This window comes from Lithobates pipiens, unplaced genomic scaffold (assembly GCF_037356315.1).
Source record: "Lithobates pipiens isolate NorthernLeopardFrog02 unplaced genomic scaffold, aLitPip1_a1.2 Scaffold_18, whole genome shotgun sequence".
NCBI lineage: Eukaryota > Metazoa > Chordata > Amphibia > Anura > Ranidae > Lithobates > Lithobates pipiens.
In genome coordinates this window covers 554202728-554216475 of record NW_027507758.1, presented here as the reverse complement: position 1 = coordinate 554216475, position 13748 = coordinate 554202728, and the positions used below count along the sequence as shown (strand labels likewise).

Below are 13748 nucleotides of genomic sequence, written 5' to 3'. Positions count from 1 at the left end.
GCAATGTTCTGCATTATGGCTGAATAGCTGGGATGAGCCGCGCTGGGGTGAGGCAGGATTGAACCGGCGGTGCAAGCCTCTGGGTGTGGGCGGCATGTTTTCTATGGAGAGGTTATCAACATACGGCCTGTGTAAGAGTCATTCTGTTTTTTTCTGTGAAGGATTCATTTCCCACGCTTACATTTACAGGAAACAATATCCTTATTTTTCAAAAAAATGATATACACATCCACTACTTAACGACCCTGCAATCAATTTTTTATTAACGTCTTAGCGTTTTTCTGTCTCCTTGTAATATCCTCTGTGAGCTCCCAAACCTCCTCTTTTCCTCCCTCATTTTAATTTGTTTGGAATAAGCAATTGCGATCATATGCACACTATAAATCCCAGAATCCATTTTAGAGAGAGGGTGGCCATGTTCTACATAAAGAGTGGGACCATGGAGAACGAACGTAACCATCATACAACAGGAAGTAAAATTGCAGGAGGAAAAAAATTAAAATGAACAAAAGAAGGAATTTGGAGATATGGAGAGCAATAGAAGGGACCTTACGTTAAAAAGACATAGTTCACTGTTACCAAAAAAACAGTGCAGATAAGGAGTGGCTAAATAAAATCCAACTGTGCAGCTTTAACTACAGTTGAATACCCTTACTTACTATAGGGGTAGTTAGGGTTGCCACCTGTCCAGGATTCACCCGAACAGTCCGGGTTTTGAATCATGTGTCTGGGTTACAGGCAGACTGAAACCTGGACACATTATCCAGACCGGAATGTGGCTCCCCAAGTACCCAAGATAGTCACACACAAATGTTGACATCTGAGAGCTGTAGGCAATTTTGGCATCCCTAGGGACGCGGGGCAATGATCTCAGCAAGAGCAATTTGGCCACACCCACCGTATCTTGCGGCATGCTATGCACACTGCATTACTACTCTCATTGGGGAACACAAAGGTGTCCAAGCCCGCTAAAGTGTTTTGGGTTTGGCTTGAAGAAAAAGTGGCAAACCTAGCGCCCACCCACATACTATAAATGGACAATGTCTGGGACAGAAATGGAATAATAAGGACAAAAACCCCTTTAGAACCAAAACTACTCTATCCCAACCGGCCCCCAAACACTTGAGAGCTTCTTCCCCAAAACAAAACCTGCATAGCATGGAGAACACGGTATAGGTCAGTCAACGACACCTGTAGAAGATTGCGAGAGATGCGCAAGCTGGAAGAGAAATACTAAAAATATAGTTCCATAAAAGCCCGCACGTCGAAAGAAAAAAAACATTCTGAACCCTGTATATAGGATGAGGTCCAACAGGGTATTCACACAAAGACACAACAGGATCTTGGCCAGCTCATGAAACTGAAGTAGCGATATCCAGCAGATCCAGTAAGTAAGTAAAAAAGTGAGCCTTTCCTTGATAGAGAACACGCAGTCTAGCTGGATAGAGCATGCTGTATGGAAGCTGTAGGCATTTCCTAATAGAGGGGAAAGTTGCCCGTTACTTTTGTGTAGCAGCTGAGAAATCTGGAAAAATATTAATGGGATTGCCGTTATACGATGCATGACCCTTCTCCCAAGCAGCTCTCGGGACCGCCTCTGTCACGAAAAAATATAGCACTTTGATGAGCACTGGACAGGGGGGTGCACCTGATGTCAGAGGGGCACCCTATGTACCCTTTCAATAGCAAATAAGGGGGAGAATGTGGAAGCTCCAAAAGTGGTAGTAAGCCAGTTCTACATAAATGTCTCAGGATCCCTGCCCTCAGCACTCTGGGAACCCCAGAGAGTGTAAATTGTTGCGTTGCAGACGATCTTCCAGGTCAGTCAATTTATCCACGGTGATTTCCTGACCTTTACGCAAATCAATGACTGTGCCTTGTAATGGACAACTTTCATCCTCCAAGTCACCAATACGTTGTTCTGCATTAGTGACCCTGTGACAGAGTTTATGCACATCCTGTTTAAGAAGAGACAGTCCATTTGTGTAGTGAGAGATGCTTGATGGTGCTGAATGGCCTCCATTATTTATAACAAAGTAGGCTCAGCAGCATTCCCCACAGGGAAACTTTCATTATGGAGCACCCGTCTTGTCAAGCTCTGAGGGGAGACTGGCTGGAAATTCAGCTAATCCACAGACTATGCAGACTCACCCGGTGGAGATGCAGCCTGGATAGTCTGTGTTCCTCCCACGCCACAAGGAGGGCCAGCGCCATCTTGCAGCTTTACACAGGAGGGAAGAGGAGCCTTGTATCTAGGGTTGCCACCTGTCCAGGAGTCACCCGGACTGAGTTTTGAATCATGTGTCTAGGTTTCAGACCGCCTGAAACCTGGACACAATATTCAGATGGGAATGTGGCTCAGAACAGGGCCCGATAGAAGGATGACGGGGCACTATTCACACGGCATTACTACTATCTTTGGAGCACCAAAAGGTGTTCCAGGTCTGTTAGAATCCTATAGTGTATGCTAAAAAAGGTTTCTGTGCGCCACTAAAGTTTTACATACCCCATGAAGCCTGGCCGGAAAACTCCTAGGACATTGTAAAGTGGGGCCTAGTCATCACTGCTCACCTCCACCCTCACAGGAGTGAGCTCTCAAATGCTGAATTGAAAGCTACTGTGTCAGAGGAGAGACATAGTATGCAAGGGGCTTTGAAACAGAGAAAGCTTACTCCTGTGATGGTGGAGGTGAGCAGTGATGACTAGACCTCACTTAGCAACACCCTAGCAATGTCCTGGGAGTTTTCAGACCAGGCTTCATGATGTATGTAAAAGGGCCTACATTTATAGCAAGGTCATTTTTTAGCTTTAGTCAAAGCTGCAGTTTGTTTTTATTAACAGAGACCCCTTATCTGCATAGGTAGTTTTTTAGTAAAAGGTGAACTCTTTAAGAACACATACTTGAGTAGGATTTTTTTTTTTTTTAAGCAGCGTTTAGTGACGCATTTGTGTTTCTATGGAAGCTTAAAGGAAAAACGTAAGGTTTTTTTAACATTTGCGACCATGGGGCGGTAAAAACAGGCATATGATCAACATTTTTGGCATTCCCCCAACACTAACTACCCATCTACAAGCAAACATGGAGCTGCTCAGTTGGGTACATATTGCTGTGTCACTTTGCCTGATAGTGCGGCAACCTCAATTGTACATGCCAAATCTGACCCCCCCCCCCCCCCTCCCGTCAGACTGTCCCAAATGAATGGGGCAGTGCAGCAACCACATGCAGTTATGGCATGTTCTAGTGAAGCAAAATTGCCGTCTGGCAATAAAAAATAAAAATAAAAAAAAGGCATCAGCAAGCGTCATCACCACCTCTTGGAACACCTGAAAATCACCTTTTTATGTCCTTTGAAAAGTGATCCACTGTGGAACAAAAAAATATGGTTGTGTAAAGGGGCTGCAAAAACTTCCACGTGCTAAAGAAACTCAAGCTTTATGTGGGAATCCCTCCCGTGGAGCCATTGTGTTCTCCCAGCTTAAGCCACTAGCAATATTCATATGCTAAAAATCCTACATGCTGGTTGAACCCAAAATTGATTGATGGATCAACTTGGGTACAATCAGGATACAATCAGCCGGCTCATAAATGGATCGAATATCTGCCAGTCCCTGCTGAATCAGCTGAGATTTGAGCCATCTATGGCTGGCTTAAAGTGTTTGTTACCTCAACATTTTATATTCCAGATATGTGCCTGCTGTACCATATACTTGTATGAGAAGGTAGCCTGTTATGTTTGTATTGCTTCCTTTGAAATCCCTGGCGTTTCTGCCAGTCCCCTCTGCTTTACCATTAAAATCTGACCGCACACCGTTGTCAGTTCTCTAGATAAGCTGGGAACTCAGCCTGCTCTCCTCCAATGATCAGACTTGTCCTGAGATGCCTCCCCTGCACAGCCATTCGCTGGGAAGCTCAGTGTGCTGTTGCTTCTCCTCCCCCAGCTCTTGTGCAACTGAGAACAGAGGGAATGCGATTATTTATAAAATACTTTTTTTTTTTTGTTTTATATATCTATACACAAATGTTTTGCATTTCATTTCGGTTTTAAACTGAATGGATTGTTTTACAAGGTGATTGTTTACAATCACCAAGTTTCCTGTGGCCAAATGATCCCAATGATCAATGAATTGGCCAAAAAATACCACTTTTGAAGCGATCATACGATAAGCTGATTGTTAGTACACAGTTTTTGTCCATTTTACAAGTTTGGTTTTCATCCAAAAATACAACGGGGATCTGCCTATGTAAAACAAAGCAGATCCCTATTCTGAGAGAGAAGTACTCAGATCTTCAGTTCCTAGTAATCTGTGTTCTTCCTGTCAGTCCATTCCCCACACAGTTAGAAAACACTTGCAGGGAACACACTTAACCCTTTGATCACCCCAGATGTTAACCCCTTCCCTGCCAGTGTCATTTATACAGTGATCAGTGTATTTTTTTATTTATTTATTTTTTTTAGCATTGATCACTGTATTTGTGTCACTGATCCCAAAAAAAGTGTCACTTAGGGTCAGATTTGTCTGCAACAATGCAGTCCCGCTAAAAATCGCTGCTCGCCACCAGTACCAGTATAAACAATCATATATAAAAAAAAATGTACAGACCATAAATCTATCCCATGGTTTGTAGACGCTATAGCTTTTGCGCAAACTAATGCTTACTGGGATTTTTTTTCATCAAAAATATGTAGAAGATTATTATATCATATTGGTCTAAATTGATGAAGAAATTAGTGTTTGTTTTTTGGAAGTGTATTATAGCAGAAAGTAAAAAATATTTTGTTTATAGTGCAAACAAAAACAAAAAAAACGCAAAGGTTATCAAATACCACCAAAAGAAAATCTCTATTTGTGGGTAAAAAAAAAAAAAGAAAAAAAAAGAAGAAGACATCAATTTTAATTTGGGTACAATGTTGCATGCCCGCCCAACAGTGCCGTATCACAAAAAATATTTCTAGCCCTAGTTTTTTTGTGCGTTTTTTTTTTTTTCCTTTTACCAGCACAATTGTTACCATAAATTCACATGTAATGGTTAATCGTAGATCTACCTTTATTTTTAAAGTGTCATCATTTTTTTTTTTTTTTTAAATCCTCTTTAACCTTGGTTATAAAAAAGGTACAACATGATATATCCATTACTGTACGAGAGTATTGGCAGCTGACAGAATTGCACAAGAGGGAGTGTGTGGGATGGAAACTCACACCATTATCAGTGTTACACACGGAGGGTAATTTTCCCGTTACAATGTTACTCATACTACTTAGTGATGTCATAATGTTCACAATTCCATTAGTATATATTAATTATAAAACAGTGAGATTTCTGCTGTGATCACACCATGCTAATTAATATTACACTACAAATCTTATCAGAGGGGAGCTGACTCAGAATGGAGACTGCAGAGAAGACCAAGATGGGATTTACAATAAAAATTACATTTAGTAATTGAAAATAAATCAAGGCTGGGTAAGCCGATGCAGATTTCAGGAGGATGTTAAAGCAGTCCTCCACCTGTACCGCTGCAAAATTGATTTAAAATCTTCTACTCACATGTAATAGCAGATACCTACAGCTTGCTTCTAATGAGTCCCACAACTTTCTAATATTCAAGTCTTGACTTAATCTAATGCTGCGTACACACGACCGGACTTTTTGACAGCAAAGATCCGATGGAACGAATCCGGCGGACAATTTGATTGTGTGTGGGCTCCATCGGACCTTTGCTGTCCAAAAATCTGACGGACTTTAGAAATAGAACGTTTCACATTTTTTCGCCGGAACTCCTCCGGACTCCGTTCCTATTGAGAAATCCGCTTGTGTGTATGCTAGTCCGACAGACAAAAACCGACGCTAGGGCAGTTATTGGCTACAGGCTATGAACTTCCTTATTCTAGTCCGTTCGTACGTTATCATGTTCGCATCCGTCGGACTTTGGTGTGATTGTGTGTGGCCGTTCATTCGGAAAGTCATTAGGAAATCCGCCGAAAGTCCGTTGGAAAGACCGTTGGACCTAGTCCGTCGAAAAGTCCACTCGTGTGTACGCGGCATAAGGAGTCCCACACTTGATTCCGCCCTCTGCATGTCACCTTACTGGTCCACAAAATATGAGGATTTCTTCCAACGAGCAACAGGAGGCATGGGAGGGTGCAGGCCAAGGACGACGATTTAGATGTTGCATTTGCAATAAAAGGGCTCTGTGTTTAAAAACTTCAAGGAGGACTTTAGAAGAAACTTTTGAACTCTGACAGTTAGGTGTTCCGGGAGTCCGCGTTTTTTTTTTTTTTTTAAAAGCCAGCAGCTACAAATACTGCAGCTGCTGACTTTTAAAATAGTGACACTTACCTGTCCAGCGCGCCCGTGATGTCGGCACCCGAAGCCGATCTCTCGATCGTCTCTCGGGTGCTGCCGCCGCCATCTTGGGTATGGGAATCAGGAAGTGGAGCCTTTCGGCTTCATTTCCCGGTTCCCTACTGCGCATGCGCGAGTCACGCTGCGCAATAAGGATGGACCCGCTGCCTCTGGGATCTGTGTGTTTCCCAGCAGACAGCGGGGGACTTTCGGAAAGGGGCGTAATCTACGCCCCTTTCCGCAGAGAGCTATCCCGGAAGTGGGTGCAGATACCTGTACTGTACAGGTACTTGCACCCCCCTCCCCCCTGAAAGGTGCCAATTGTGGCGCCGGAGGGGGGGAGGATTCCAATGAGCGGAAGGTCCACTTTAGGGTGGACCTCCGCTTTAAGGGAATGATTATGCCTACAAACTATGTCATTTTTTTTTAAAGGCAAATGTCGCTGCTACAAATGAAAAGTAGAGTAAGTAATGTAGGGGCTTTTCTGAAGAAAGCAATGCTTCAAGCTCCCCGCAGTGCTGCTCACATGACCAAAAACCTAAATGTTAGTTTAAATGATCTCTTGGTTAAAAAGATGAGGATCGTAATTAGAGCTCTTTCACATTGCTCCATTCAAAAACTGCATGCGTGTTTTGGTGCATTTTTCTGGTGACCCGACTCCAATCGTGCACCTATGAAAAATAGACACGCGACTCGAAAACTGCAACATCTGTGCATTTTTGATGAGTTTTCCGTTCTTTTCTTTTCAATAGGGAGGTGTGTTTTTGGGCCTTTGGTGCGCTTTCTAAACATGCGCAAAATATGCAGCATGCAGAACTTCTATAAAACGCACCTGCAGAACATTGGTGTGAAGAGTTCCATAGGATTTAAAGTGGCACACTTTTTGTGCATTTTGTTCTGCTTTTTAGACATCAAAAACCAATCAGTGTGAAAGGGACCTTAAGGTTTGCTAATCCTCCATAGCCTAGCCTTCTGGTCATGTGATGAGCAGAGAAAGAAGTCTAAAGCAGCATTTTCCCCAGGAAACGTAAGCATTTCAACCCATTTGTCACTCTATTTGTCCATTGCAACAAGACTGTTAAATTCTTAAAAAGGAGTTTGTAAAAAAAATAAAATAAAAAAGTAACAAAGTCAGCAGCTACAAATACTGTAGCTGCTAACATTAAATATAAGGACACTGTCTAGAGATCACGTGATGTCGGCACCACTAGCTGATTCGTCAACCGCCTTTGGATGCGGGCGCCAACATCTGTAGTAAGGGAAACAGAAAAAAAAAAGCCTTGAGGCTTCACAGCCCGTTTTCTACTGCGCATTCGTGATTTGCGCTGCGCTTTCTGAATGTATTCTGGGACCTATGTGTGTCCCACAAGGCAGCGGGAGGGAACAGGAGGAGGGCCGGAAATGTCGTAGATCACCGGGTGATCTTACCCAGAAGTTGGAGCGGGTACCTGTCAAAACCAAGTACCCCCCCCCCCCAAAAGGTGCCAAATGTGCCAGTGGAGGGGGGGGGGGTGAGAAAAGGCGGAGCTTCCCCTTTTGGCTGGAGCTCCGCTTTTAATACTTGCACTAAAGGTTCAAGATACCTCTACCTACCTGCACCTAACATTTGAATATAGATGTTAATCTTTAAAAAAAAAAAAAAAAATGTTGTTAGAGTTTGTGAATAGAAATCTATAGAGACAGCCATATTTGCCAGTCAAATGCACAGGCGTTTATTTACAAAAGGCAAATACACTATACACTTCGTAAGTGCAGTTGCACTCTGCAAAGGAATTTGTGCCAGAACTTAGTAAATCAGATAAAGCTTCAATATGCAAATAATACTCAAATCACATGTGAGGAAAATGAAAAACAGCATTTTTTTCTTGCACATGATTGGATGATTGAAGTCAGATGGAAGTCAGCAGAGCTTCCCCTCATTTACTAAGTTCTGGAGAAAATGTCCTTGCAGAGTGCAACTGCACTTTGCAAAGTACAAAAATCCATTTGCCTTTAGTAAATCAACCCAACAGTCTCTTTCTGCTTAAGTAAACATGTGCTTTGCTTAGTAAAGTCGCCTCAGGTCCTTACAACAGCCACCAGCAGATTACGGATTTGGTTCTTCTTTAGGGGCTCCAAGGATCGCTGTTCAGAGGGCATGTCACATGTGGCTGGGAGGTATTATTGCGCCTCCTCACTACCCATTTAAACCACTAAAAGCCCACAACACAGCAGCCGTGTGCATGGCACATGGTTACAGGGCAGTTGGGGTGCAGCCCATTTCATGTCGGACAGCAAAGTATCACTTGCTGCCACGCTGTTAGGCAAAGCACCACAGCTGCTGCAAGTGTACAACACCAGCTTAAGAGGGCAGTAAAACCGTGGCTCAAGCTCCTGTTTTTAACTGCCCCCACCTATTGCAAGTGTAACCTTAGCTTAAGTGTGAAAAAAGGTTGTTAAGGACTACGGCACTTAGTACATCACTGCTCTATGTACAGCCACAGCACATTCCAATTTTTAATAATACATAACTGGATTCAATGGTGTTCCCTTTAAATATATAGTATGTTGAGCTAATCTCAAGTCTCCATATACAATGTCACATTAGCAACTCTGTTACCCAAAGTAACCAGTTTTCCTAAAAAATGCAGTTTAGAAAAGCAGCAGTTAGATTGCTTCCTATTTCTTCCACTGTTAGCATGCATCGTTTTTACTGGTTTCCACTTACCGTGCCCATTGCAGTAGTAAATCCATTTCTCTCTGTTCTGGGTCAGAGCTGTGGTCTTCTTGAAGCCCGCTTTCTCCACAATAGAACTCGGATCTTGCTTTGGTCCTTTTTTGAGGGTGCGTGAGCTTTTCCTGACGCTGCAAACCACAATGATCACAAGTACAAGCAGCAAAAAGAGTACAATCATCCAAGGCAAGTGCTCATTGATGTCAAAATGGTGTGGGACTTGCCGGGGAGGCCCTCGCTTGGTGGTCTTGAAGACCGTGTTCTTGAGTCCATCCCCTCGGTTTCTCTCCACTCCTGGTGGCTGGGAACCTTCTGTCATCTGTGGAGGCTTCCTATGAGGTCTTTGATGGTTTCCTGCTCCTGGGTCTACTGTCGTGTTCAAGTATCTAGTTTCATTCTTTTCAGTTTCGTTGTAAACATCTGTAGGCTCTGAAACACGAGCAGAGATGGATTAGTTAGAAGTAAGGGTAGGACTTGAGCGCATAAAAAAAAAAAAAAAAAAGTTGTAGACTGTGGGTCTAAATGAACAACTAAACTCCAACCTCAGACTTCCTTGTATAAACTCAGGAGTGAGCCAAACATTCTTATTTTAGCACAAGTAAGCTTTCATATAGGCCGAGGTCGGGCTGCTTGATGATCTCACCTATTTATCTTGGCAAGTAACATTGCCTTAGACCGGCCGGGAAAACCGCACACCTGCCATAAGGCAAATTTGGGAGATCAGAAGCACATGTCAGGTAAAAGTATATGAAAAGGCTTCTCTGTGAGAACATAAAGAAATGTTTTTCTTTAAAGAGATAATCTTTTCCAGCACTTACAATGGGTCAAAATCTGCCTGTGAAATCCCTAAAGCTAACCCTGAGCCCCTGTACACACGGTCGGAGATTTTGCCAACCAAATCCGTCGGATTTTGCCTGTCGGATTTAGTCCGACGGATTGTGTCCGAAACTGTTGCATACACACGGTCGGGCCAAGTTGGCGAAAAATCCGATCTTTCAGAATGTGATGACATAATTTCGTTACGATGGGACTACATTCAGGCTAGTAGCCAATAGCTTTGATGTAGGAATTTGATCTGAGCATGCGTGGCACTTGGTCCGATGAAAATGCTCTACACATGATCGGATTAGGTCCGTCCGGCCCAGTTGGTCGGGAAATCTTTCCAACATGTTGGAAAATTGGGTCGGACGGAGATTCGGACGGAATCAGTCCGATGCATACCACACTCAGTCGGATTATCTGACGACACGGTCCGATAAGACTCATTCCGACAGTGTGTACAAGGGCTTACACTTAGAGGATCACTATAGTGAAAAATGTATGCTGGTCAATGGCTGGGGATTACTTATTAAAAAAAAAAAAAAAGTAGTATTTTTTTTATTCAATTTTTACCTTATATGCCTTTCCAGTAAAAATGGCAGTTCCAGGGTTAGTACAAACTATTAAACTAAGAGGCAGGTCCTTTGGCCCCCCCCCCCCCCCCAAGGTGAAGCTGCCAAGATGCTTTAATTTAACATTTATTTAAAGTGAGCCCTCACCCTAAATAGACAGGCATTTTCTCCTGCCTTCTCCTCCCTTTCTCACATTTGGAGAAAAGCGAAAAATGATGTTTTGCCGCTGTAGATTCTACATGTACACAGATGTGCCACAGTTTTCCCACAAAATCCTGTGGCACACATGAACACGCATGAGCTTACGATACATGCGCAAAGTTGAAGCAGTATGGAAGTCCCAGACTTTGCTCTATATGTGAAACAAGGGGAAATAAAACTGTACAAGTAGATTTTCATTTTGCTCTGACTTGAGACAAACTCTGTAGCCTACGATAGATCAGTAGTTCCCAAACTGTGGCCCTTTGCTTGCCTTTATCCAGCCCCTTGGGGCACCATTCTTTACACCAACACCAACCACGTGGATACCATTTCTGAAACTGACACCACTAATGGACCACCATTCCTTCCTTTGACACCAACAATAACATTTCTCCCACTAATTCTATTAACAGAGCATGATTTCTCCCAATGATGGGGCACCATTTCTCCCATTGATGGACAGGTGCAATGTCATTTTTTTACTCTCATTGACGACCAAGCCTGAAAAATTGTCTATTCCCATGGACCACCAAGCTGTGATATTATCTACTTATACTGGCCACAGTGCAGCCCCCCTAAAGTCTGAAGGCCCATAAACTGGCTCTTTGTTTAGAAAGTTTGGAGACCCTTGCTCTAGATGAAAAACACAATATCAAGGACTTTGTAAAACCATCAACCTCTGTCCTTTGTTTGTACACCCCCCCCCCACTCAGATTCAGCAAAACGTCATCGTTACATTTTAAGAACAATTCTATATTATTATATAATTGCAAGAGTCTCTAAATGTGACTCACAGCAAAGAACAGCCATAGCTACTGAGATTACAGTTATTTATCTGCTCTCTCATAGCATATCTGGCTAATGGCCATTCATTAGATTTCATCAGAAACTGTTGCACCATCATGTATTAACCCTCATCAGATACAGTTTCCCATTTGCCATGCTCATGGGTTTCAATAATAGGCAACAACGAACATTACTAACCAGTTATTAGTGTGGCTTTTCATCTGCGCTATCGTATAACCGAGATATTATAGTAATTGCAAATTCTGCAAACACCAACCAGAGGCATGACACCAGCCATGTGTTCAAATAGAACATTACTGCAATATTCATATACTGAACTCTGAAAGGTGAAGAGAAGGTAGCATAGGAAATCACCCAGATAACCCAGACTGGCCCAGGGAGGGAGATTGGAAGGTGGTCTTAATGGCCCATATCAGCTAATATATATATATACATATATACATTCTCTCATACAAAAGTGAGTACACCCCTCACAATTTTGTAAATATCTTATTATATCTTTTCATGTGACAACACTGAAGAAATTACACTTTGCTACAATGTAAATTTTCTGTCCCCTCAAAATAACTCACACAGCCAATAATGTCTAAACCGCTAGCAACAAACGTGAGTACACCCCTAAGTGAAAATGTCTAAAAATTGGGCCCAATTAGCCATTTTCTCTTCCTGGTGTCATGTGACTTGTTAGTATTACAAGGTCTCAGGTGTGAATGGGGATCAGGTGTGTTAAATTTGAAGTTATCATTCTCACATACTGGTTAGTGGAAGTTCAACATGGCACCTCATGGCAAAGAACTCCCTGATTATCTGAAAAAAAAAAAAAAAAAAAAGAATTGTTGCTCTACCTAAAGATGGCCTAGGCTATAACAAGATTGCCAAGACCCTGAAACAGCTTCAGCACGGTGGCCAAGACTATACAGAGGTTTAACAGGGCAGGTTCAACTCAGAACAGGCCTTGCCATGGTTGACCAAAGAAGTTGAGTGCACGTGCCCAGCATCATATCCAGAGGCTGTCTTTGTCACAGACGTCACACACTGCATCAAATTGGTCTGCATGGCCGTCGTCCCAGAAAAAAGCCACTTCTAAAGATGATGCACAAGAAAGCCTGCAAACAGGGCATGGATTACTGGAACCATGTCCTGCGGTCTGATGAGACCAAGATAAACGTATTTGGTTCAGATTGTGTCAGGCGTGTGTGGCAACAACCAGGTGAGGAGTACAAAGACAAGTGTGCCTTGCCTACAGTCAAGCATGTGTCATGGCCTGGGGCTGCCAGCACTGGGGAGAGGACAGCAAATTGTCACTGTTATACAAGCTGTACACCCACTACTTTACATTGCAGCAAAGTGTCATTTCTTCAGTGTTCTCACATAGAAAAGAAATCATAATAAAATATAATATAATAAAATATTTACAAAAATGAGAGGGTGTACTGCATCGGGTATGTATCCAGTCTCTCGCCCCCACCCCCACCGCTGCGCGCACACACACACACACTCCCAGTGTGGCCAGTTTAATATGCTGCCTGGGACCACACACCTCTGCCCCCCCCCCCCCCCCCACAGGCTCGCAGCGCAAGCTTTGCAAAGAAGAAGTGTACCAGCCAGCGCCGCCCCTCTTCACCTTCCACACATTGCCGCTTGGGACTGCCCGTCTCCACCTCCCACACAGGCTAGCAGCAGATTTTTGAAAAGAAATGCACCAGCCGGCACCGCTTAGGACTGCCCCTCTCTATTTCCCACACATCCCCGCACCGCACAGGCTAGCAGCTTTACAACAAGTGTACCAGCCTCCAGGGATTTCCCCTCTCCACCTCCCACACATCCAAGTAGTGCACTGATGCCTGACCCCCGTGACTGCAAGACAATGGTATGTGATAATATGACACTCTGTTGTGATGTTCTGGAGGCATTGGGGGATTGAACAAGAAGTTTGCTGGGAGTAAGTGGGGATTGAGAGCACATATGTGCTGGATTTGGGGGGGGGGGGTGTAATTGGAGGCATAGGTCTGAATCATCCCCCCCCCAATCAATTATACCTATGCCACCAATTCTGCTAGCCCTCCCCCAGTCTATCATACCTATGCCACCAATTCCGCCTATCCCCCCATCTATCATACCATATGATAGAATGGGGAGAGTAATTGAAGGCATAGGTATGATAGAATGGGGGGGGGGGGGGAAGAGGCGGAGGGGGCGGATCTGGAGGCATAGGTATGATAAAATGGGGGGGGGGTGGAAATGGGGGCCTAGGTATGCTGGTGAGGGGGGGCTGGAAGATGAGGTGTGC

General features: G+C 43.6%; 1 protein-coding gene across 1 annotated transcript in view; it reads right to left on the bottom strand.

Annotated features, from left to right (window-relative positions):
• Positions 1-13748, bottom strand: part of TNFRSF21 (TNF receptor superfamily member 21) — a 169869-nt gene that overhangs the window by 93503 nt on the left and 62618 nt on the right. The window contains exon 3 of the mRNA XM_077488914.1: positions 9054-9488. Coding sequence (XP_077345040.1) covers positions 9054-9488 — 435 coding nt within the window. The remainder of the gene's footprint in view (positions 1-9053; positions 9489-13748) is intronic.